Source organism: Salvelinus namaycush, chromosome 3 (assembly GCF_016432855.1).
Source record: "Salvelinus namaycush isolate Seneca chromosome 3, SaNama_1.0, whole genome shotgun sequence".
NCBI lineage: Eukaryota > Metazoa > Chordata > Actinopteri > Salmoniformes > Salmonidae > Salvelinus > Salvelinus namaycush.
The window spans coordinates 64,161,705-64,189,701 of NC_052309.1; the positions used below are offsets into that span (position 1 = coordinate 64,161,705).

Genomic DNA, 27,997 nt, shown 5'->3' on the forward strand with positions numbered 1-27,997 from the left:
CGAGAGTAAAATTAAAGGAGCAGAATAAAGAGCAGAAAATTCTACTTAAGCAAACAATAATAAGAGCCTGAGGCGGCAGACAGACACATCAGGCAGAGAAATGTACTCTACCAACACACCCAAGAAGCCATTTTGCTGCTTCACAGTGTTTTGATCACTTCTGCTAGACAGATATCGGCCAGATTCCCCTCATTTACAGACTCTTCTGAGTCAGTGGTTGTTTGTTCAGGACCAAAACAACTCATGTTACTGGGCAACAAGACCCAGTAAGTCATGAGGAGGAGAATAGCATCCACACGAATGACTCACGTAGATTACACCTGCTTCTACCATTACTACAGTTATTACACTTCTGTATTGGATATTTATTTGTTTAATCTGTTATTAAATATATGTATACTTTTTTCTTTACTATTATAGGTACTATTCTTATTCTTGTCGCTGTTGTTTCATAATAGTTATGTGTGTCGCTTCACTTTGGCAACGTTTACTTTTTCATTCAAGCCACTGAAGCATTTTGCAGTTTCGTTTGTAATCATCAATGCCGTGATTACCAGGTGTGTTTCTGTGTTGGTTCTGGACTGAAACAAAAGCCAGCATGACCTGTGAGTCCCCGTGACCAGAACTGACAAGCAATGCCCCAGTAGTAAGTAGGCAGTAAACTTGATAGAAACAGTTGCCATGGAGAGGCCTCCGCTCACATTACGCTGTTGGGATGGTCACCGTTGTCATAGTGACATGCCTTTTGCGCAAACCGATGTGACGTTAGAGGAGCCACACACACACATAAGACAATAAATGCAGGATACATAAATGATCAAATGTAACAATGAAGCACAGGTTAGAGTAGGCTCCTGTTTGAACGGTCGAAGCCTGTAGGGACTCCTACTGTAGGGAAAATAACACACCACAACACATCCACCTCCTATAACTGATTATTCTTAATGCAATCTACTCAACGAGAATAAGGATTCAAGTGTTCCTTCAAGTCTGGATTCCCATGAACTAACTCCCCTCCTCCTGGCTATTAAGACCTACTGCAAAACACAATCCTGACTTAATGTACCGTGTGGCTGACTGTTAGGTGGACCGTTATGGTGGATGTACATGTGAGGAGGCAGACGAGGATGGTATGTTTCTCTCCCAGGGCTTTTATTTGCAAAGTGGATATAAATAGGCGTCAAAAATACTTGCAATATTTACAAAATGACAAACAGGAAGAAGAGCACCGTAAGTCAGAGATCTGACCGAGCTAACTCATGCCTCAATCGGGCCCGATAGCAATTAGCATGAGCAGCAGCAAGTATAGCCCAGCCGTCCCCTGTCTGGCCATGCCTTTAACCCATACTGTATCTCACCATCAAATCAAATGTATTTATACAGCCCTTTTTACATCAGCAGATGTCACAAGGTGCTTATACAGAAACCCAGCCTAAAACCCCAAACAGCAAGTAATGCAGATGTAGAAGCACGGTGGCTAGGAAAAACTCCCTAGAAAAGGCAGGAGCCTAGGTAAAAAACCTAGAGACGAACCAGACTCTGAGGGGTAGCCATGGAATATACCATTTCACATGTCAATGTTGAGGCTACCAATTATCCTCTCCCTGGGACAACCAACAATTTGGCAGGAACCACAACACAGTTTAAAAGCATGCGCTCTGGAACGCACCCCTGTTTGTCTTCCACCAGGAAACAGGAAGGACCCTTCTACAATTACAGTCAAGGACAAACAAAGTAAGGATTTACATTAGCTTAACTGTCACGTTGATCCTGACATAATCACTGTAGTTAGGATACAGGCGACTTTGAACATAATGGAAAGCATAATATGTGTGGAGCCGCAAACAAACGATTTGGCAACAAACAAATGAATCGGCATGCCGACCACAAACTCTTGTGACCACAAACGTTTCTTCTCTCGTACTGCTGATCTAAAGTCAAAATAGAGAACCACTGCTGCTGAAACATTTTAAATTAGTGACCCTTAACTCAGTGCCCCCTCAGTAGCTTATTAACACACCCCAGCCAGCTAATTTACGTTTCCCAGTCCACCTGCCATACAGGTCTAGTCAGAGGGCAGTCCTGTGGTCAACAATAACACACTGACCAACAGTAGACCCATTACACAACACCGGTAACGAGTGGCTTTAGGCCTACTTATTACTCCCACAAGCATTTGTTGAGGCATATTTTCCCAAAGTAATACTGACAGTTGGTTTGATTTACAATAGACAGTGGCACCAATTACATTTCATTAGATAAACACAACTTGTGAATGTGATAAGGAGGGAAATTTGTCATTGCTAATCTTCAAATAACATTTAATCTCAGAAGAAAGGTATGACTTGTCAAAACAGCCATAAAAGAAACATACTGTATCTGTAAAATGGTAAGAAGACAAATGTGCCATGTATCGGTGAATCCAGCCATACAGTATCTATCCTGTGAATAAATTAATTAGATGTGATGGTGTTCCAACTTTCATGTGTGCACTTGGCTGCCAATGGCTACCTTCCATTCATCCATCCAGAGTACCAAGCCAGCAGCTCTCCTTTCCTCTCTGCTTTAATAAGCTAGGGCTGAAAATAGCCCCTCTCTAGGGAGAGCCACAACACACACACACACAAATGCATGCTTGTATGTACAGTGTGCATATTTACACAAGCATACACACACACACACACACACACACACACACACACACACACACACACACACACACACACACACACACACACACACACACACACACACACACACACACACACACACAGACACACAGAGGCCCAGTCCAATACCACCTAAGCCAGAAATCCCAGGTCCCCCAGTATGCTATTCTCACACCAAGGACTGAGTGTGGTCGATCTGGTCGGCTATATTTGCCGACACTCTGACATCTCCTAGGGCTATCGACCTATAGATCTGTGGTGAGACAAGCCTGTAGGTATCCAGGGGCGTACGAGATGGACTGCCTCCTTTCTTCCCCGTCAGCCAGTTGCTATGACGATCTGCTAGTATAGTCTGCAGCCGCCATGGTGACCAGTAACGGTGCTTAGGGAAAGGGATCGGGGCGCATATTTTCAGCGCATGGCGCATGTTAGAGGGACTGCTGGGATGGGGAGGGGGAGCAGGGGGGACGTGGGTAGAGGAGCACCGTCAGCAGGGGTGATTCATCTAAGCTATACACACGCACACGCACACACACACACACACACACACACACACACACACACACACACACACACACACACACACACACACACACACACACACACACACACACACACACACACACCGTTCCATCATTCCACCACTCATGCCAATGCTATAGGTGGGGAAACAAAGCAGCCTTCCAGCCTCCCCAATGTCCCTTTTTAGGAGCAAGTCTGTGTGTGTGGATACTTCTTCTGCAATTGCATTAGATTATTATGTGTAGTCAGCAATTTCCATGGCAGAATGCCCTGTACATGATTTTGTACCATAACTTGGCAGATACAATGGCTGAATTATGATTTTGCCAAACAGTATGACACAATATAAAATGTATAGTTTTTATAATTTAATCATGCATTTGTTTTTTTATAACTAGGCAAGTCAGTTAAGAAGAAATTCTTATTTTCAGTGACGGCCTTGGAACAGTGGGTTAACTGCCTTGTTCAGGGGCAGAACGACAGATTTTTACCTTGTCAGCTCGGGATTCTATCTTGCAACTTTTCGGTTAAAAGTCCGACGCTCTAACCATTAGACTACCTGCCACCACATTTGCGCACTTAGCAAAGCAGTAAGCGTTACAATAATTAGCCTAACAATAACTAGAAGAGACGTAGCTTATTTCAACATGGGTGCAGGCCACTAACAATATTTGTTTATTTTCTAATGTAACAAATCCTCCCAAATGGCTATAGCTAACGAATGTGCCATTGAGATTGCGAAATAGTTGGGAAGAGATTTTCGATGTATCGATTCCATGGTACATGGTTTATGAACTGATACACAAAACAACGCTGGATTCAAAACTTTTTCAATTTAAATTACTATACAAATTTCTTGCAACCAAAAACACCTGACATTTATGGGGGATACAACCATCCCAGCTCTGCATATTTTGCTGCGAAGAGACAGAATTATTAGATCATTTGTTTTGGTACTGTCCATATGTAACTTGTTTTTAGTAGCAGGAATGGCTGAAGAATTGCAACATTTACCTGGTGCTAACTCTGCAGATAGCAATGCTGGGTGATTTACAAAGGCATAGTCAATCGATCAATAATTGAATAATACTCTTAGCAAAAAATTGTATCTTTAATTTACAATATGTAGAATCTATGAGAATAGAAAGGTTCAGAACTTTTGTTAACTTCTTTGGGGTAGGGGGCAGTATTTTCACGTCCGGATGAAAAGCGTGCCCAGAGTAAACGGCCTGCTCCTCAGTCCCAGTTACTAATATATGCATATTATTATTAGTATTGGATAGAAAAAACTCTGAAGTTTCTTAAACTGTTTGAATGATGTCTGTGAGTATAACAGAACTCATATGGCAGGCAAAAACCTGAGAAAAAAATCCAAACAGGAAGTGGGAAATCTGAGGTTGGTCGATTTTCAACTCAGCTCCTATTGAAGATACAGTGGGATATTGGTCATGTTGCACTTCCTAAGGCTTCCACTAGATGTCAACAGTCTTTAGAGCCTTGTCTGATGCTTCTACTGTGAAGTGGAGCCGAATGAGAGGGGATTGAGTAAGGTTTACCATGAGCTGAACATGCGCTGACTATGCGCGTTCATGTGAGAGCGAGCTCTGTCCCATCACACTTCTGAAGACAAAGGAATTCTCCGGTTGGAACATTAATGAAGAATTATGTTAAAAACATTTGTCATGTTTTTACGGACTGTAATATAACTTTTTTAACTTTTCGTCCGTACTTTCCGCTGGACTTGCCCGGGCGTCGTGAGTTTGGAAAGTGTACTAAACGCTAGAACAACAAGGATGAATTTGGACATAAATGATGGACATTATCGAACAAAACAAATATTTATTGTGGAACTGGGATTCCTTTAAGTGCATTCTGATGATATCATCAAAGGTAAGTGAATGTTTATAATGTTATTTCTGACTTCTGTTGACTGCATAATATGGCGGATATATTTTTGTCTTGATTGGGATCTGAGTGCCGACCTCAGATTATTGCATGGTTTGCTTTTTCCGTAAAGCTTTTTTGAAATCTGACACAGCGGTTGCATTAAGGAGAAGTGCATCTAAAATTCCATGCATAACACTTGTATTTTCATCAACATTTATAATGAGTATTTCTGAAAATTGATGTGGCTCTCTGCAAAATCACAGTATTATGTAACATGAAGTCCTATGAGTGTCATCTGATGAAGATCATCAAAGGTTAGTGATTAATTTTATCTATATTTCTGCTTTTTGTGAATCCTCTCTTTGGCTGGAAAAATGGCTGTGTTATTCTGTGAATAGGCACTCACCTAGCATAATCGTTTGGTTTGCTTTCGTCGTAAAGCCTTTTTGAAATCGGACACAGTGGCTGGATTTACAACAAGTGTATCTTTAAAATGGTGTAAAATACGTGTATGTTGGAGGAATTTTAATTATGGGATTTCTGTTGTTTTGAATTTGGCGCCCTGCAGTTTCACTGGCTGTTGAAGAAGTGGGATGCTACCGTCCCACGTACCCTAGAGAGCTTTTAAACATCACAGCACATTTGAAAAATATATGGCAAAAATCCAAAACTGGACGTTCTTCAGAGATAGATGGGAGGGGTTGAGTGGAGCTGAAGGATGGGACTAAAAACAAACAAAAGATAACTATTGTAAAATAGATTGTGTCCGTAAAATGTATACGCTGGAAGTAGAAGCCTAAGTGTTGTTGTCCATTAGTTTACTCCAATTAGGGGAGGGATGGTAGGGTTAGTGGAAAATAATACATTAAAATATATATAATATATATACAGTGTATATATACAGTATTTACAAAAAAATATGGGGGGTTGGAAATGACGCAGACAATTACATTGATGGAAGCCACAATCTATATGCAATATTATTAAAGCCGATCTACCCCCTAAAATAAAAAAAATAAAAGACAGACAGTAGGTAGGAAGTTGTGGTGTCTAGAGGATGTCTGGGGCAGCAAAAACCCATGGAATCAATGAGAGCAGCAGAGCCTGCACTGCTGTGGCCGATTCTCTGCCAGTCAATGTGACGTAATGGAACCATTTCTCTCTCCACTGTTCATCCGAATTGAACTGATTTCATTTTTTCCCCTCTGTGCTAACATCAATTGGATAGAAAATAACCCCAAAAATCCTTTAGAGAGCACCCAAAACATCCACTTGCTTTTTCTACTATTGTACCTATTTTATCTCTTGGCATAAAGAGATCCTGCTTACTGTACATAATTCCCCTACTAAACCAGCTCAGTAGCTCTACTACTAAATGTGAACCTTGCTACCACATGACCTGCCACAGTGCTCCTCGCCGATGGTAGATAATATGCAAGCTCAGCAATAACACACAGATCCCTAGGGAGGTTTCCTTCCTCACCTCCCTCCCTCATGTTGACTCATATTGGGGGGTTACGAACCATAGGGCAGGGCGCCCACTTGGGTAGTTAATAGCATCCTTCCACTCTTCTCCATCCCTCCCTCCCTTTGCCTTTCTCTATCCCTTTCTCCTCACTCATAATGGGCAGACCACGTGGGTAGTGCATATTCTCTCTTCTCTCTCCATCCTTCTCTCATCCCTCCGCCTCCTCCCACGCTCCCATTCCTCTCCCCATCCTTTTCTCCCTCTCACCTCTCTCCCATCCCTCTCCACTTTTCTCCCTACCTCTCTCCCCATCCCTTTCTCCCTCTCACCTCTCTCCCATCCCTCTCCACTTTTCTCCCTACCTCTCTCCCATCCCCTCTCTCTCTCTCCCTCTCTCCATCCTTCTCATTATCCCTCTCTCTTCTCTCTCTCCATCCCTCTCTCCTTCCTCTCTCCCCTCCTCCACACACATGTCGTGCTGTGGCCTCTTGTGCTAACGACACCATGTCCCTAACGAGATCACACGCTGATGTGAACTCCATCTGCTCCCCTCCTTGCCCCCCACCCCTCCCTGCCCCCCTCTCATCCACCCCCACTCCCTAAGAGATAGGCTACATGCCCCATCTGCTTGTGCCACAATATCTGTCCCCCTCTCTCTAAAGACTATGGTGTGTGCATGGCTCCCATCAACACAGTGTGTTAGCCAGGCACTTTGCATTTTTGTGGTTTGTCCCAAAGACTCAATTGAGAGAGCGAGAGAAAGTGAGTGAGGAAAAATATAGAAAAAGGGATGTTTAATTTTAAGACATTGATCTCTTCAATTCCATTATTCAAATGACTGATAAGTCTTTACTTATCAATTAATCCCTGACATATTTTCAAAATAGATATGTTTTTTCACTGCCACCACACAATTATATGATTGGCTTCGAACTAATCACGTGGTTTAACTCTAATCGGGAAAGGGAAATTGGATTTCCGTCATGGCAGGTCTATAATAGTGTAATACGTTTATAATAAGCACTATTGTGCTTCAACCTACAGGATACAAAACAGAAAACTCAATGTTCCAAACGTCTGATTCTTACACCTGAGGAAACGCCTCCACAGCCCAGATTGAGAGAAAGAGTATGGTTAGGTGCGTCTTATAGCCTACATGACATGTGTGATATTATGATACTACTGCACCTTGCCAAAAGTCTGCGCGTGCAGGTGGTGAGCGTGCGTGAGTGTAGGGACGAATTGTATTGTTTTGCTTGCAGCGTGCACCAATATACCAGACTATTCACGAATGATATTCCTCCATTAACGAAAATACTGTATTACAAAACAGTCTTAATATTATTGTGTATTTAGATTGAATTAAAATGACTGAAGAGAACCGTTATCGTTGGTGCGTAGCCGATAGCTCACTCCCACATATGGTACCCAGGTAACCCACCAAACGCTGGGGGTCTGCAACTGAGACACAGAGAAACGGATACATAATGTATCTAACATAAATGCAATGCGAAACACAATTATGTATATTTTAATAGAAATTGGGTTCGGTTAATCTATGTCTAGATCGCACCATTATGGGTATTTGGCTGACTCTGTATCTACATTATCGGAATCACCTACTACTTGACGGCATGAAGCCCCCACACGCAAACAAAGCACAACGAAAAACACCTCAAATCAAAAAGACCATCTGTCATGCATTCCAATGAAAATATATCGTATACTTAAAAAAACATAAAAACGCAATTTTACATAACGGGACTGCACTAACCTGTTCCGTCTCGTGGTCGCGTCGTTGTCTCCGTTTAATATGAGATCTCTGAACCGCTACTGATTTGTCAAACCACTGTAAAGTCGTCGCGATGGAGATTTAAACGGGCAATGCACTTCTTTCCTCAATGTGGGCCCCACCAACTACGCACGGCCATAGCGTAGAATACATATCTTGTCCATGTCTTTTTAACAGTCTTTCTAAGCTAGTAAACAAATAATTATTGCATACCCATTTCATGTTTTTACAATAACAAATAAATACAATTACCTACAATAAGTCGAGAACACACAAACATTCTTGACGCTAATAATTGACTACCATTACATGTCATGAATTTACATGATTTTCATCACATGATCTGTGTGTAATGCTTTACGCTTCCAATGAATATTCCTATTTTAACCCACGTTTGTTTGGGTTAAAACCAATCTCTAAATTGTGCAGAGTATTATTAAAGTATCATACACAATGGCGTAATGTGTCCTTATTGCTTTGGTCATGATAAGGTAAGACAGGGCATCTATGAGCCACATTCCTCAGAAAGCATGGCTATTCCGTTCGTTGAAATGGCAAATGAGCAAATGGAAATCTTACGGATTGTGGCTTTAATGGAACTGAATCGTCGAGATCTATCGACAATGCTGTACATCCACATGCTCTTCAACTCACGCAACACATGCAAATATGCTAAGTAAATAATTGTACTTATATCGTGTATACAAGTTTGTAATATGTAGTCGGATTATACTATATGTACTCCATTATAATATATGTATTTCAGAAAATCATTATTTACTCATTCAATCAGTGTTCACATTGTATTCACCCTGCACTCATGTTCATGTCAGGCCTTACAGGAGGGACATCTACTGGACGAAGAGAAGTATTACAGCTAAGAGGTACCATCTGCATATTAATCGAGATGAGACATCAGCGTAAGGCAGAATGTACATAGCCTGATATCCAGTACTTGCACCAGACACAACAGATGTCTGATTTTCAGGCCGGCTAGTAGAAGACACCCGTAGCGTTACAGTAACATGGTTTGGAAAGTCCTCACGGAGGGGGTCTTACATTTTCAACGAGATGTAATGTCTTCTGCTCATCAATACATTATTTTACTCCCAAGAGATCCTTTTAAAACACCACAATAATGTTGACTGTGAGAATGAAGGAGACACAATCATCTATTTTGTCATAGCCATCCATCAAACTTTAATCGCACACAAAGCCTTTATACAGTACCAACCATAAAAGATAGTTCTCTGTTAAGACATACAGCAGTGATGGTTACACGTGATTTCATCAATCATTATATATATTTTGTATTCTATATCTTAATTCAATAATTCATTATGTACAATTGTCTTCGTGTGAAGAAATGAGTCAGAGACTTCGTGCGAGAGAGAGAGAGAAGTCCGAGAGAGAGGGAAAGAGGGGGAATGAGGGTCAGGAATTTCAGGTTGATTTTACGTTGTCTTAAAGGTCTGTGATGGTCATTGGTTGTGGTCAGGGGTCAGAGGGGGAGGCGGTTGTGGGAGCACTGGTCGGCCTCTCCGGGTATTGGTGGACACCTGGGGAGAATGCCCAATGAGGACGAGGAATCACCACATGTAGGAGTCGTCATATCTGGAGAGGGGAAAGAGGAAAGAGGGAGAGAGGAGAGAACAATGAGTCCTGTGGGAATGAACGTTTGGTTTAATCCTGGGCTACCCAAAGACAGACCTACTAAAGGTTGTGCATGCCAGTTTTTCTGTACGGTAGGTGTCTGTAGCCGATAAAGTGACCATTCTTTGACACGGCACTATTGAAATAACCCCAGAAACAAGACTGAGATATCAGTCTTTGCACCTGCCGTTGAAATTGTATTGGAAATGTTTGATATCTTTGATGGACTGACCTTGATCTCTGGTCTCGCTCTGCATTGTTGCCGAACAGCAACTCTGACATCACTCCCTCCTGGGTGGACCTCTTACCGTACCTAGAAAAAAATTGAAAGGAAGAAAGAAAGAGAGGGGGAGAGAGAGAGAGAGCAAAGACTGTCAAACCTCCACTCCACTCTAAGCATGCTGCAGGAGGATCCCACTTCTCAATGACAGGTAGAACATTTTGCTGTCTGAATGTGTCTAAAGGTGCCAAGGTAGCTGTCTGAGGTGTGTGTCATGGGAGAGGGGTGATGTAATTATGTGTATATGTGTGAAACTTGAGCATGTCAGCCCACAAACTCCCACAGACACTGGAGCCACCCGACAAGGCCAATTAGAGTCAGGGCTCCTTTCCGCTGAAAAGATGATGTTCGAGGCCTTTCTTGTTCAACTACGAAAGATAATGAGGGTTTTAAATGGCACGATAATGTAGTTCTCTGTAGTAAGGTAGGTAATAGACAGAGACACTATGCTTGGATTATTCAGGCAAGATCTAATTGTTTTTCTTTCCAGTGTGTTTGCACTCCCTGCACAGATAAATGTATGTACAAACGATCAATTTCTCTTTGAATTTGAAATTGGAAGTTGAATATCTCAGCGGGGTTGGGCTGGAATTCCTTCCTCTGTGGGGAAAACGTTTTGAGTGGAAAATGTTCACTTTCCCATCATGCCACCTAACCTGGCATTCATAAATGTTTTGTTTTATCTAACTAGGCAAGTCAGTTAAAGAACAACTTTATATTTACAATGACGGCTTAGGAACAGTGGGTTAACTGCCTTGTTCAGGGGCAGAACGACAGATTTTTACCTTGTCAGCTCGGGGATTTGATCTAGCAACCTTTCTAGTTACTGGCCTAACGCTCTAACCACTACCTACCTGCCGCACTTTCATAGCAGCTGTGCAATATTACACTCCAATTCAACTCCACTCGGCACTCCAAAGCGATGCCAGTGAAGTGGAGGTGAGCATGATCAACCATGCCTTCTAAGAAAGTGACCGAGGCAATCTCACCTTCTCCATAGACAGGCGGTTGTAACAAGATGTAAAAAGGGAACCATCATTGTCAGACCATGCTCTCATCTCTCCACTTAGAAACCACTTTGTGAGGATGCAGAAGACAATATTACTGTGATGTATTTTTGATTCCAGGAAAATCCGTGCTCCTGCTGCAGGCAAATCTTCTCTGCTGTTCAAATAGCATTACCGAAGGATCATTCATATTTGGCGGCAGGTAGCCTAACGGATAAGAGCTTTGGGCCAGTAACCGAAAGGTCACTGGTTTGAATCCCCAAGCCGACTAGGTGAAAAATCTGCCTATGTGCACTTTGAACAAGGCACTTCATCCGAATTGCACCTGGAAGTCACTCTGAAAAGAGTGTCTGCTAAATGACTAAAATGTTAAATGTAGTCCAATGTGTTATTATGACAGACAAGAAGAACAAACTCCACTAAGTGTCATCCTCTTGGACTATATAGTTCTGATCTACACTTTTCCAGTATATTATTGGTTATCATCAAAGCCATTGCTATATTATGACAACTTAAATGTGGATGCTATATGATAATGGATTATAAAAGAGTAAACATTTTGCCCTCTAAGTTGAATGTAATAGGGTTGGATATATTTTCTTAAAGATCAATGACCTATTTGAATATCATGAATAATATCAGGTGTGCCTGATTCAGTGCCATTTCAGCATAAGACATAGACCACCTATTCAACCCAGACATCACCATATCAGTATAGAATATGTTATTAGGGAACCTGCAGGCACATAGAGATCCATAATTTGATTTGGAGAGTTCATGTGGGTCTGTCTTCACAGGTTTTATTGCTATGGCATTGTTTATATGGAGAGCCTAACGCTTTTTTATTCTAAAGCCCTCTAATAAAATGTTGAAAATATATATCATGGTATATGGAGCATTAAGAGCGTGTGGCAAAAATAAGAGCAGAAAACTCAGGGGCCACTGTCACAGTAGACTAACCTTGATTGGAATAAAAATGAAAAACAGTTCCATTTGCCATATAAAACGAAGTATGTGGTTTATAATAAGCCTAAAGCTTTTTGAGAGTGCCCTGCAATAAAATGTTGAAAATATATATAATGGTATATGGAGCATTAAGAGCTTGTGGCAAAAATAAGAGCAGGAAACTCAGGGGCCACTGTCACAGTAGACTAACCTAGATCGGAATAAAAAATAAATCGAGGTATGTGGTTTATTATAACTTAATAGAAAAAATGTCCTCTGATGTTAGGACTAGGAAGAAAGATCATTTAAATAGAAAAAAAGCTGCTACGTAGAGCGCGAGTACGGTCTGCTTACCTCTGTCTCGTGATCAGATTGATGTAGTGTCTGAGCGCGGTATAGTATTTGGCCAGCTCTTCAGCAGGCGCGTCTTCTCCAGGGTTCTCCGGTTTAGGTGGGTAGGCGTCCACGAAAGTCCCGAGACACACCAGCACGCACAACACCAAGGCGACCAAGACGGTCCAGGGTTTCAGTATAATGGCCATCTGTGGTCAGGAGAAGGGGGTTAGGGAGCACGTGATTGTTAAATGTTAAAAAGCCTCAACGGAGCTAAATAATATAGGCTAAATAGCCCACCAATCAATATTACACCAATTTCATAGATGCGCAGGCATCCTAATAAAACATATGTTTTAGAAGGCTAACATCGTTCGCAATGATATCCACCTGTTAGTAATGGATAATTTCGACCCTGCATTATTCCTGAATCAAATCTGCCTTTTCTGTAGGCTACTGCATGCGTCTTGAGAGGAAGTTACAGTACAAGCTAATTCTCCATGTTTGATTTCGAATTCGAATTCAAATCTAAATAATGACCTACTAAGTAATAGGAATGAGTTTTAAAGGGAACAAGCAACAAGTATAACAGCAGAAATAATTGGTTAAAGTTGACCAATTATATTATATTTCCCCTTTGAAACATGTATTCGCTATAAATCACTAGTTATTGGTAAAAGAGTAGGCTGTTCAACATGATCATGATTTATTATGCTATTGTCAAATATTTGCAACTGTTATAGGAATGCATGTTGTGCATGCAGAAATCACGACTTTATTCAAATTTTATTTGCGCAACTTTCGCGCCGTAGCTGTCCATGGTTCTGAAAAGCCTTTTCTGGTATTTTCTAACATTTTCAAACCAACTCCAGTTGGAAAAACGATTCTCGCTGTAGGTGGCAACATGCAGATCTCTGCAAAGGTGATCGGACCATTCACCTTTTTTCAATGACGAACTGCACAAATAGCTACTCATTTATTTATGTCCAAATATGCAAAGAAATGTAAGCGTCCGCATCATGAAAGCTTTAAAAGTAATACAAGTAAAACCAGCAAACATTTAAAATGCACAAGACTAAAAGTTGTACTTACTTTGAGAAGACTTGACGTGAGCTACAAGTAGTTATTAAGACAACGGGTGTCTGTGTCCAGCAGTGTGGATTCTATTGCTTGGATTCTGCAATGTTCCTTTTTCAACTGGTGTCTTTGCAGCAAATCGCTGGTCTTTTGTTTCACTCCAACACAAGGGGGTTTATATACCCATCGTCGCCTCGTCAACGGGGTGAGACGGGTGGCTGTGATGGTGAGAAGGGGGATGTGGGCATAATACCGACGTCACCTGATGATTAACATATTACTAATGCATCACCCTAGTCGAACTATGTGGGTTTACGCAATTTGAATCTCTGACTTATGCTATAAGGACATTAGGGCAATTTGGATCACACCTGTCCTATTGACAAACCAATGGAATGATGTCAAACAATTTGGACAGACGATGTCAAACATAGCTAAATGGTATTAAGCTACAAACAGGCTAAATATCGATAATCATTCGGCCTTTACTCATTCTTTCACAATTTCCAATGGATATCTTGGTTAAAACAGCAACAACATATAGGGCCGGGCCTCGACATATAAGGATTACACTGATTCGACATCAGTAGGCTAAATACCTATTAATATAGCCTATTATTATTATTTACAAGGGACAAAACTCCCTATAGGTCAGAAAGTGAAAAAAAGTGTGGTGGAGTAGCCTAATCCAATAACCACCAGGTGGCGGTCAAGTTCCTATTGGTACAGTAATGCCCTTAAAGCCAAGCGCCACAGGCTGAAATGACATTTTTGCATCTACATATCAATTTTGAGATTTGTTGGCATTTTGGTCCATTAATATTAGTATTTTCAAAAAGTAAACTTAAAAATGTTTTTAAAAACTTGATGAAAATGTATATTTTCTTAAGTTTATCATACTACTGCCATCAACATTTTTATGAATTTGAAACCCCTTAAAATGGACATGCATAAATAATTTCAAGGCTAACTATATTGAATTACACATAATTGCTAAGCCCATTTCATAGAGAATGTTACAAACTGCACTACGTTTAGTAACGTTAAAGAAATGGTGATTGGGTCTAAATACTGTAGGCTTTTGGCTTTTGGTAGTCTTAATTCAGTGGCGTACTTGTCTTTAAATGCCATTTCCTGAAAGTCAGACTCTTCCCACAGGCCAACAAAAATAATCAGAAGCTTCTGTATTTACCAACTTTTGTGTGTTTATCCTTTGATATATTTTCCAGACTGGCCCAGAGACTAATTTATATGTTGTCCATTTTTTATTCTAGGTAACATTTTATGTGAAAAAAAATGCAAATACTGCATTTTCAATAGATACCTTTAATATTTTACAGATGGAAAGATGAAAAAAAGTATTTATTCACAATCTGCTCTGGACAAGTCGGTTCCTGGAGTGTCTTAACAAAATGAAACAAAAATATTTAGGCTGACTACATTCGGTGTCCAGAATTTTTTTTATTTGCGCAGTTTTCAAATATGTGCACATTTGACAAGCATAATTTGCATGTTTTAATAACATCAGAAAAAAAGTAATATATATATTTTTTAATATGTGTCTACATTCAACTGTTAAAAGTTGATTGTGATATGATTAAGAGAAATAGGCTACACTTTCCATATGAGCTACACTTTCCATATGGGCTACACTTTCCATATGAACTACACTTTCCATATGAACTACACTTTCCATATGAGCTACACTTTCCATATGAACTACACTTTCCATATGAGCTACACTTTCCATATGAACTACACTTTCCATATGAGCTACACTTTCCATATGAGCTACACTTTCCATATGAGCTACACTTTCCATATGAGCTACACTTTCCATATGAACTACACTTTCCATATGAGCTACACTTTCCATATGAACTACACTTTCCATATGAGCTACACTTTCCATATGAACTACACTTTCCATATGAGCTACACTTTCCATATGAGCTACACTTTCCATATGAGCTACACTTTCCATATGAGCTACACTTTCTATAGGGCTACCTGTGTTTTATATCCGTCTTTTATTAACATATAGAATCAAGTTAATTTCATTATTCACAGTAATCTAGCTGCTACGGGTTATAACAACATATCCTCAATTATCTATAATTAGACTTCATTAGAATCCACATCCTGTAAACAAAGTGTTAATAATTGGATATTCATTGTTCCCTTTTCTAGGTTCACGATAATCAATGGCACTGCAAATTATTTGCAGGTGATTTGGAGAGGAGAAGATGTGGGAGTCGGGTGAATCAGAAATCAAACACAGTTTTCCACGGGATTATAAAACTCACGGACTGTTTGCCGTCCTGGCCAAATCAATGTCTTCCATCAATTACTGGCTAATACTATGAGTAAGTAATTATCGGATCAATCAAGAGACGCATACGATAACTTACTCAGGTCAGTGTGAATCAAGGGGGGACTAGGAGTATACAAGTCATATATTTTTAGCACAGGTGTAGAGGGCTATATTTGTACAAAGAACCGCGTTTACAATGCATAGGTATGTTGGAATATGAGCAGAGATGTGTGAAATCATCACCATGGCCTAAGCATTTAAAATACAGTCAACACACAACCTGAATACACATGTTAGCATAGGGAATGATTAGGCCTATTTTCAATAAGGCCTATTTTCAGTGTTCGTCAGTCAGTGTATGACACTGAATCAAATAGCGCCAGTTGTACGGAAGTATCTCTAAGGGCCCAGAGGCTTTCCCCTCCTTTCCTCCCGTTTGCTCTCTGCCCCTCTCCCTTATTTGACACTTCCTCTTGACTATGACCATTCTCTCCCCTTTCCGCTGTTAAACAGCCACCACTAACACTGAGTGGCTGCTGCCAACATACTGACTCAACTCCAGCCACTTTAATAATGGAGAAATTGATGTAAAAAATGTATCACTAGCCACTTTAAACAATGCCACTTAATATAATGTTTACATACCCTACAGTACTCATCTCATATGTATATGCTGTACTCTATACCATCTACTGCATCTTGCCATCTTTATGTAATACATGTATCACTAGCCACTTTAAACAATGCCACTTGTATATGTTTACATACCCTACATTACTCATCTCATATGTATATACTGTACTCGATACCATCTACTGCATCTTGCCTATGCCGTTCTGTACCATCACTCATTCATATATTTTTATGTACATATTCTTCATCCCTTTACACTTGTGTGTATAAGGTAGTTGTTGTGAAATTGTTAGGTTAGATTACTCGTTGGTTATTACTGCATTGTCGGAACTAGAAGCACAAGCATTTCGCTACACTTGCATTAACATCTGCTAACCATGTGTATGTGACAAATAAAATTTGATTTGATTTGATTCACTCAACTCCCCCACCCGGCCATAACCCATTGGACGTCAAATGTCTCAAAATAACTTCAGGGCTCATGCCCTCTCCCCGTATACAAGGGCCCCTCCCGGCAAGAGGCCCAAAGCGTCTGACGTGGCTCCACATGAGACATCAGTGGCTTTCTCATCCATACTGATCCTCCTCTGCCTATCATCACACACACACACACACACACACACACACACACACACACACACACACACACACACACACACACACACACACACACACACACACACACACACACACACACACACACACACACACACACACACACACACACACACACACACGTCCCTCACAACTCCTTGTGGTGTGAGCTAGTCATAAGGCCCCAAGGAACTAACACCGACCTAACCTCCATCTCAATATTCCACCGTTTACGATTTAACTCAATGAGAGATGGAGGGAAAGCAGTTTGTGAGAAGAAGGGACACATTTGATCGGGAGGAGAAAGAGACAAACAATCCACGGCTTCTTGTTTTCCTTATTATGTGACAAGCGGCTGGCAAATGAAGATCCAATTAGGTACTAACTTGCTTTAAATCTCAAACACGTCAAGTATCAAGTTGCCCTCTCTAAAAAGCGAGAGAGAGGCAGATTACATGAATGATTTTGGTGTATGTGCTGTAATATAGCTGTGTCTCCTTTTAAGAGGAATAGAGCAATCGAATCCACATAGTGTTACCATTAGCAACAACTGCATCATGACATTGTGAAGAATCTAATCAGTGAACGCACGCATGCACGCACACACACACACTAAAAGATCAGATGTATTCCACAGATGGCTGTCAATTCCCATGCTTTGAAATGTCACCCTACAATTGTCTGCTCCAAAAATAAATAAATATAAATCTTCCAGCTTATTCCCGGCTACAAAAAAAGATGAAAAGGGCATAAGTGCCATTATGGGACAACACTGCTGGTGTGATGAGAAAGAGAAAACAAAACATCACAGACAATGTCTGGCAAAAGGCTGATGGACAGTACTATATCCATCAGCCTTTTGACTCTGGACTGTCAAAAATGTTAAGAAGTCTTCACAGTGGCATTCATCAGTCAACATTACTACACTTAAGAGTTGTCAATGTGTCTTGCTAGACATAAGATGGCATGTCTACCATGTCACATAAATTGCTGATATAACAATGATTTCAATGTATTCTTTCCTACGACTTTCAATGAGCTTGTGGGTGCAAAAAACACCAATTCCAGCGTCTGGTGAAATCAGACACTTACCTCAGTCGACAAACTGATTACTTACTAGAGACATCAGTACACACAATACCTCGAGATAAGACAACTCTAAGTCTAACCTACTGTAGGAACATGAGATTGTCATTAGTGATGAAGGGAGGAGAGTTCGGTTCTTATAAAGTCAATTTGTTACGGTTAGAAAATTGAACATAATACTAACTGGTTATTAAGAGAAGAAAATTCTCGCATATCATATTGGAGGTATGAATTCAGTTATGAAGCGTAAAATTCAGACATGCTAATGCAATTATGAATAAATTGATGAGATATAGCAATATTGTGCAATTGTATCCTAGTCAGTAATTCTAAAGTAATGTCATTTATTTATGTATTTTTCATTATAATGCATTAACACGATCTTCAGAGTAAAAACTGTGGCATGGCCTCTACTTTTCCAGGAATTTACATTTTTACCAACTCTTTCCACCACTTTTGTCACACCCTGACCATAGAGAGCCCTTGTTTCTCTATGGTGTAGTAGGTCAGGGCATGACTAAGGGGTATTCTAGTTTATAATTTCTATGTTGTGTTCTAGTTTATATTTTCTATGTGGGGGGTTTTGTATGATTCCCAATTAGAGGCAGCTGGTAATCGTTGTCTCTAATTGGGGATCATATTTAAGTAGCTATTTTTCCCCACCTGTGTTTGTGGGATATTGTTTTGTGTTTGTGCACCACATAGTCACGTTTAGTTGTTTGTTTATTTGATATATTTTGTTTTGTTTAAGTGTCTCTTTGAATTAAATATGTGGAACTCAACATCCGCTGCGCCTTGGTCCCATTCTTATGACAGCCGTGACAACTTTCAAATACTTGCCTATAAGGATGCTATCCATGGGACATTCATTGACCACAAGGGGATGTTTCATGATGGTCAAGGGTTCATTGCATGATGGTCCCAAGGGAACAGTCTCTGGGGAACTTTTGTCTAGTTCCCTAGTTACCAGGACGTCACGGAGGACCATGTCAGGACTTTTTAGGATGTTCTCAAACTTTTGTTTTACTAGTCATTAGGATGGTGCGTAATGGTCCCAATGGAACGTCCCTGCAAACAAAAATTTGCCGTTAGGATGTCCCGGGAACGTCACAAAATGGTCACCTGAAGTGGTCAGTATGTTGTATCATGGTCCCCTGGAGGTTTTGTCTAGTTCCCGTTTTGTCCCTGGGATGTCCCCGGGGACATTTTTAGGACTATCTTAGGACGTTGAGTCATGGTCCCCTGGAGGTTTTTGTCACATAATGGCCCCAGGTGTCCCAAACCATTATGTAAGGGCTAACCACCGACGTTCTGTACATTACCTTGAAAATAATGGATGACGCAGGTGAACGAGGCGGAGCCGAGTCCCTTTTGCGGAGTTCATTTCAAGGTAATGTACAGAACTGAGGCGTTTATCGCTCGTATACTACAGTTGCCAAATAAAACAGTATGGTTTATATTTTGATTTTTATAAGCGAATTCATACTTTCTCATATTTTTGACACATAAACAAACATTACAATAATTCACTATGGTAATTAAATGATCATTCTTCTGTATGTTAAAAGCAGTGTGTGACGGGCTGTCCTTAACATTGCCAGAAGACAAAGAGCTGTGATGGATCAGTGCTTCACCAATCAGGGCCATGATGGGCTTGTCAACACTAACAAGGGGTGTGTGTGATGGAACTAGGGTGTGATCAGGTGACGTCCCTTGAACAAGCCGGGTAGGCCTACTAGGCAAAAACGTCCAGGGAACCATGACACCACATCCTAAGAACGTCCTCAGGGACTTTGCCGGGACAAACCAGGAACTAGACAAAAACCACCAGGGGACCATGAAATAATGTCACATGAACGTCCTAAAAATGTCCTCAAGGACCATGACACAACGTCCTGACCACTTTAGGCGACCATTTCGTGATGTTCTGGGGAAGTCCAAACTACTAATTTTTGTTAGCAGGGTAGTTTCCATGCGATTCTTCCAAAAGGAAAATCATTCAATATAAAATAGAATGTAACGGTCATTTCTTCTAGTGGGCAACACTGCCTTTGACAACACCAGGGGATCCATCTTTCCTGGAAAGAGAGTATGAAAATACAGACATCTCATCACCATACAAATCCCATTATCCTTGCCTCTCTCTGGCTCTCAATATCAAATCATTTCTGCGTAATGATTAAGTACCTTATTGTGATTGTTTTCAATTAAAATGGTCAAATATAAAATAAAAATAGCTTCTTAGCAAATATAAATTTTTCAAGCAAGAATTTTGCTAGAACTGTCTTGGAGTGGTCTGAATGGGGAGGGGAAAACTGAAAACTAGCTGTTATTGGCAGAGAGGTATGGAACTCTCTTTCTTATTGGTCTATTAAGTAATTTACCGCCTGATGATGTCACCAGGCAGGCCAAAACTCCATCCCACAAAAACATGCTGCAATTTCAAAACAGCTCTTACACTAAAAGGGCATTATCATAATTTTCACAAATTCACAGTATTATTCCAACCTCATAGTGTGGGAATATATATAAAACATAGGAAAATCATGTTTTTGATTGCACTGGGCCTTTATTCCATTTCTTTAAGCTGTGTGTGTCTGTGTGTGTTTATGTGTCCGTGCGCACCTGTGTGTGTGAGCAGTGGCCCCTAAACCACTGAATTTGAGTGGTGGTGAATCAGCTTTGTGTAACATTCTTATGGCTGAGATGTAGTGCGTCACTCTACAGACGAACACTGTTGGCAGCTGCTGGCCTGGACACCTGCACACAGACACACAGACAGACACCCCTGGAGACAAAGAGACAGACAGACACCCCCAGACAGATACCATTGGCTGGCCCACACACACAATAACACACACCCACCCACTCCTGGCACACCAGGAGACAAACAGACAGACAGGCGGACACACCTGGCCCACTGCTGCATGGACTCCCAGGCAGTAGAGCCACACACCACACCACACCTTCCATCAGAGAGAGGACAGGCCTGAATAAATAATCCAAGATACTCGGGGAGGGGGTGTGTGTGTGTGTGTGTGTGTGTGTGTGTGTGTGTGTGTGTGTGTGTGTGTGTGTGTGTGTGTGTGTGTGTGTGTGTGTGTGTGTGTGTGTGTGTGTGTGTGTGTGTGTGTGTGTGTGTGTGCGTGCGTGCGTGCGTGCGTGCGTGCGTGCGTGTCATTTACAACTCTACTATACGGACACAAGTCCAGCTGACGCAGACTCTCATTGTGAAGATTGTTCTGTTGCATGCCAGCTGTAAGGCTAGGACATCCATATCTGACCACCCCCCCCCCCCCCCCCACCCCCACAACACTATGACCTATACGTTCTCCCCACCATCATCATATCATCAACACACGTAGGACTCTCCCCCTTCTTCCAAGCCAAGATTACGCGTGGCCACTCCAATCTATATGTATGAGCAAACATGTGTGTGTTTGTGTGCGGAAGCTCTACATGTGTATAGAGGCTGTTTGGACAAGGCTATGCGCCTCAGTTCCTTCCTCAAACACATCTTGAGCTAATGTGTTTCTGAAAGGGCAATTACAATTGAGACCACTGAGAAGGGGGGATGTTTGTGATTTCTAGCGAGTGACTCTTGGGCTGAGTAAATGTTCCGGAACTATTCCAGGGACATCTGATGTTCACTATGGGATGGGATACGTAGTCACGCTGTTGTCGTGTCTTTACTATACACTGTTGTATATGGATGACCCTTAGCCTACATTGCCACTGCTCAACTCCAACCATGACGTGCTGAATCATTTATATGGAACTTACCTCCATTCAATAATTGTATTTATTTTAATTTAACCATTATTTTACCAGGTTGACTGAGAACACGTTCTCATTTACAGCAACGACCTCGGGAATAGTTACAGGGGAGAGGAGGGAGGATGAATGAGCCAATTGGAAGCTGGGGATGATTAGGTGGCGAAGATGGTATGAGGGATAGATTGAGAATTTATCCAGGACACCGGGGTTAACACCTCTACTCTTACGATAAGTGCCATGGGATCTTTAGTGACCACAGAGAGTCAGTAGTCCAACGCTTTGGAGTGAAATATAGACTCGACTCTTTAGAGAGACAGGATGCAGATTAGAAACAAATTGACTTAAATATGTTAAAGGTATAGTTCACCCAAATGACTAAATAGCATAAAGGTTTCCTTACCCTGTAAGCAATCTTTGACATTGGACATGATGCATGAAAAATGCTATTATGAGAACCATGACTTGCATGGAATTTGTGCTACAAATGCTAAAACGTTAGCATGTGTAAACTAAACCAAAGCATGGATTGCTGTCATACCTTGTCCATAGACTGCTTACAGGGTAAGGAAACGATGACATTTTGTCCCTTTAAGTGATTGTTGACGTCTGGTATCGGTTGCAGCTGGTATTGAGTTGGTGTATTTTCACGTATAAGTTGCTGTAATTTGAAATATATTTTATTGATGAAGTATGAATTGGAAGGTTGAAGGGTTGAATTGACAGGGTTGTACCCATTATTTAAATAATCATTATCGTACCTAAAAACAGATGCCAGGTTTTCTTGTATAGGGATTACTTCAGGACGTTTTTTAAATTCAAATAGTGATTCAATTGCCCAGAATAATCATTTGCCTGGGTCAAGCAGCGATGCACAATGCTTATTTTGTACACCTCAGTGATTGTTCCCAGTAGCTTTACTTGCTGGCCTGAATTGGCATCCCCAGCCCACACCTTGCCGACTGCGTTGAAGGTTCACCTTAGAGGGACGGTTCAGAGCCCGCTAACCCCCCTGTCCAGCCTTCAAGCGGGGGTGGTGCAGAGAGCGAGAGGCACCATGAGACTGCTACGGATCCAGTCTGGGCTTTGATCAGAGCTGACAGCTCTCCCCCCTCTCTAAGGGTCTCAGTTGTGTCTAGCACCTGCTGCCTGTGCACTAACCAGTCCAGCAGTGGTGACCCAACCTCCACACTTTCATAATCACAGCCAGGAACTTGATGTGGGCAGGTAGTACTGCATCATGCATGTAATCTGTATGCATGATGGTGGTGGTCGTGCGAAACGTAAGCGTGTTGACGTGTGCTTGTGTGTGATTTCTCCCTGTCCATCTTTGTCATCCCAATGCGTCGTGTACAGAGTTGTGATAAGTCGAATTTGAAAAAGGCCGGTGCTTAAGACTGTTCTTACCAGCTTCTAGAACAATTTGGAATGGAGGGAGTTCTGAGTTGCTAAGTATACTTTGGGAAGCAGTGCAAGCTGGGTAGTTGGTAGAATCTCTGTAGGCGCCTTTAGAAAGGAGTCTTTGTGTACCACCTTCAGGGCAGACCGCTCCAACCCCTAATTGTCCACATCAGGGCCAAGTCTAATTGAGCAAACACCCTCTCCTCCAGCAGCCTATGCAGCAGTACATAACCAGCAGTGAACAGGCCCAGGTGGTGTAAACCTCTTAGTCTTCCCCTCTAATGGAAGGGAAAATGATGTTAAAACAACATTAGGCTAACCAGCGGTGGACATGAGATCGGAGGCTGCCGCGACTGGGCCCTACACAAGCCACGCACTGAGCAAAGAGTGGGCCAGACAGAACGGAACCGCTCCTGTCAAAACGAGATCGTGAAGACATCAATATGACACACATTAATAGAGGGAGCAGTGCCAATCTGGTTCCCGGGGATATCTGATAGTACATTTGTTCTCCATCTCTGGCGCTTGGAAGTATTTAGCGGCGGCGAGGATATGTCAGGCATGGCTGATAGTGTGATAGGCGATAGGCTACGTCTAGCTGCGTCTGACTGTTTTGACAGGTTGCTTGCTGTTCATGTTGACGTCAAACGGAACGTTGGTAAAAGGTCATCACAAATGGAGGTACCAAACAGACTAGCAGAGAACCTTTTCGCTATTGGAGATAACAAGAAAAAGCTTTCATTCTTACATGTGATTATTATTGCCCCTTAATCAATCTCTGTATCCAGCTTGTCCAGGAATTAGTCAAAAAGTCAGTCTGTATGAGCTGTAAAAATGCACCAGAAAAGCGATCATAGCATGGGCCTACAAGCAAGAAAACTCTTAACTTCATGCTTCCTTAAGGTAAAATCAATTGCAACACAAATTAAATCCGCCTTGTAGGCTTAACATCTACCGTGACCTCGCAATTTCTCATTGTCAACATGATATTATTAAGAGACATCTAAAGCCCTTGATAGACTGAACTACTTGAATCATATGGTTGAGCTGTGCCATTGTGCATTATGGAAGTAACAGTGCAAATTGGCATTTATTTTAGTAATATAACTACAGACAATGCCGCTAGATATGCAGTTGAAGAGGGCAGAGAAAATGTAATATTCCGATCAAAAGCCAACAATTCTGGTCACTCATAATAACCAATTTACCAATTGTAAATGGGAACATTTCAGATCCAGCTGCCCCATATTATCCATGGATATCAAAAATATATTTACACGTTATAAAAACTGCTTCTCAAATATGATAGTGGGGACATTATGTTAAAAGCACACCCTAATCAGTTCTCTGATGCCCGAAGTTACTCAATTGGTCACAGATTTCTGTGTTATCGGTTCATTCTTATCTAACAATATGACAGGTTTTACAGTTTTATCAGCAGGATGTTCGGTTTGACCAATGCTCCAGGTCAGCCAGAATAACTTAGATGGGCAGAACTTTACCGTTTAAACAATTGCACTTAATACACATCTCTTCTTTTTTTTAGACAGGAAACAGGCATTTGATCCCATGTCTTATCTTCTAAGTGAGAGATCCAGAGCACTCTAGGAAAGCGCTGCTTGTTTAAACTCCAGTGTTTGTCTATGGGATGGCCGATAACCTACCACTGATAGTGTCATTCAACAGAGCCAAGGCAAGCAAACAACAGTCGGAAGACTGCCCAATGGCCACGCTATACAGATAATGCACAACCACCAGGTGTACAGGGTTATAAAATAGGATAGATACTACGGTCGGTACTTCAATGCAGTACATTGATAGTTAGGGGTGTGTATTGTGGCACAAAACCACAAAAGCATCCATCGATTTTGAGTTAAAAGTGTAAACACAAGCTTTTATTTTCAACTGTGTAATTGTGGCTATTCTGAATATGAGCGAAATTCAGCTCATTTATTCCACACATAGCGCAGGTCAATACATTTGGTTAAAGCTGCAGCCGTGACATACAACAGATGTGAATAAGTGGCCGATCACCGAAGGGATAGGAATCATGGCAAGATTTTAGCTCGGGCTACAACAGAGAAAGCAATGTAGATGTGAGAGCGACAAGGCTCAGTAGGCAGATCATTTCTTAACCCAGGGAATATACCGCATCTGCTTGGCTTCCCAGGCCGTATTTTAATATATTTACTCAATTCACACAAAAAAAAGGAAGTGAACAGATCAACGGCTGCATATGAAACATAAAGGTACTCCGGTGTCGCTTCTGTCCAAGGGGAATTTCTTTATTTGATCCGCGAGAACAGTGTATGTAAACCACACGGTGTCCTCACGGTTTGACAGAAACATTTTGGAAAAAAAGATATAGTCGTAGAACTTTGGATCTGCTCTTGTAGCGTTTTGTCCGTTGTTTTGTGCGATATAAAGAGGTCCTCTAGAAATAGTAGAATTGTCTGTTTGATTTATTTCTCTCTTAGATGTGCTGTATCTATCTTTGCCTCCATGTCTGTCTTTCGTGATAGATATTACAGTTGGCGAGCTACTCAGCTTACTGAGGCTAAGCCTGGTCAATAAAATACTTTATACTGTCAGGGTCTCAAAGGCCACAAGGAAGATGTCATCCAGAAGAACCTGTACAGCACATATTATGGCCTGTGAAGAAAGTTGTGTCGTTATGAACAAAACATTATGAACACCTGCCCTTTCCAAGACATGGACTGACCAGGTGACTCCAGGTGAAAGATATGATCCCTTATTGATGTCACTTGTTAAATCCACTTCAATCAGTATAGATGAAAGGGGAGGAGACAGGTTAAATAAATAAAGCCTTGAGACAATTGAGACATGGGTTGTGTGTGTGTGCCATTCAGAGGGTGAATGGGCGAGACAAAAGATTGAAGTGCCTTTGAACGGGGTATGGTGGTAGGTGTCAGGCGCACCGGTTTGTGTCAAGAACTGCAACGCTGCTGGGTTTTTCAAGCTCAACAGTTTCCCGTGTGGTCCACCACCCAAAGGACATCCAGCCAACTTGACACACCTGTGGAACGCTTTCGACACCTTGTAGAGTCCATGCCCTGATGGATTGAGGCTGTTCTCAGGGCAAAAGGGTTGGGTTGGGATTGCAACTCAATATTAGGAAGGTGTTCTTAATGTTTTGTACACAGTGTACTGTATATTCCCATATGTCATATCAAAATGACATTCAAATATCCCTAAGAAATGAATTGTATTCACAGGTTATGCCCATTTGTTTATGACTTTGTCAAAGCCTAAAGCCTGTCACATGAGACAGTTATCACTGTCAGTAAAGGCATGTAAAGTATATCTGCATGTTTATGTGCCACAGAATCAGTAGGACAATTCACTCAACAAAGAGTGAAGCAGGGACTCAGTGATGTGGTATGAACTCCACAAGGGATTCTGCTAGCAGACCAAGACGGCTTCATGAACAGCTGTGAAAGAAAGGAAACAACAAGAGAACTGCAATCACATCAGGCCAATGAATAACACCATTCATACCTGAACAATACATATCATTTCTTCCCGATTTCATATTCATTCATGCTGTGACAATTTACCATGGTTAGGAGAGGAACATATACTTGATTTGCTCATGGGTCGCAAATGTCTCACAAAAGTGACGTCGTCTAAATTGAAAGTGTCATTGAGTTATTGTAACAAGGTAATATTAATGGCTGGCAATTTCCACTAATCAGAGGAATTGTTTGGAGTGGAAGGAAGCAGAGAAAGGGGGTTTGCCAAATGTCCACTTTGTAGTCATTGCATGTGTCACGAAATAAATGTTTGTATTCTATCACCTGTACTTTGTTATTATGAAAGGTGACTTATCATGGTTATGACAGCTTTCCGTGGCTTTTAGGATACACAATACAAGTGAAACGTTACTGGAAATCCACAGGGCTGCGTTGGCTCTTCAGCGGCTTACCAGGAGTTCTATGTTGAGAAGGCGAGGTGTGAAAGGAGGGGGTTGACCACTGGGCAGACTCAGGACATACATTTTTATCATCCTCCTACATTTCATCCATTTTGTCAGTGCTAGGGGGAGGTTGGAAAGATGGGAGTGTGTTTTTGACGGCGGAGGTTGGAAAGATGGGAGTGTGTTTTTGACGGCGGAGGTTGGAAAGATGGGAGTGTGTTTTTGACGGCGGAGGTTGGAAAGATGGGAGTGTGTTTTTGACGGCGGAGGTTGGAAAGATGGGAGTGTGTTTTTGACGGCGGAGGTTGGAAAGATGGGAGTGTGTTTTTGACGGGATCAACAAAGCTCATTTCGACCATTGATCCACCCTTTGGAATGAAGCACCTGTTGTCTCTTTACCTTAGGACAGAGAGAGGGAGGGTGAAGTCAGTTAAGCAGTGAGAAACGGACATAACACAGATTATTGAGACATAGACAATACTGGTATCCCCAAGGTATCATTTTTAGAAGATTTTTTAACAGCTAGCTTCTAGCGTTTAAACAAGTCTGTCTTGTCGCATTAAATTATATTGCTCTTATTTGAAACATCTATCAAATAATGGCAGAAATACAGCTAGGCCTATTA

At 41.4% G+C, this 27,997-nt stretch overlaps 1 protein-coding gene across 1 annotated transcript; it reads right to left on the reverse strand.

Annotated features, from left to right (window-relative positions):
* Positions 1–9,529: 9,529 nt before the first annotated feature.
* LOC120034809 (peptide YY-like) lies at positions 9,530–13,782 on the reverse strand. The gene is made up of 4 exons (XM_038981449.1): positions 13,649–13,782; positions 12,578–12,765; positions 10,224–10,304; positions 9,530–9,952 (listed from the first exon to the last, which is right to left on the reverse strand). Exons 2-4 carry the CDS (start codon positions 12,763–12,765, stop codon positions 9,928–9,930), a joined length of 294 nt encoding a protein of 97 aa, XP_038837377.1. The 5' UTR covers positions 13,649–13,782; the 3' UTR covers positions 9,530–9,927.
* Between the last annotated feature and the right edge of the window lie 14,215 nt (positions 13,783–27,997).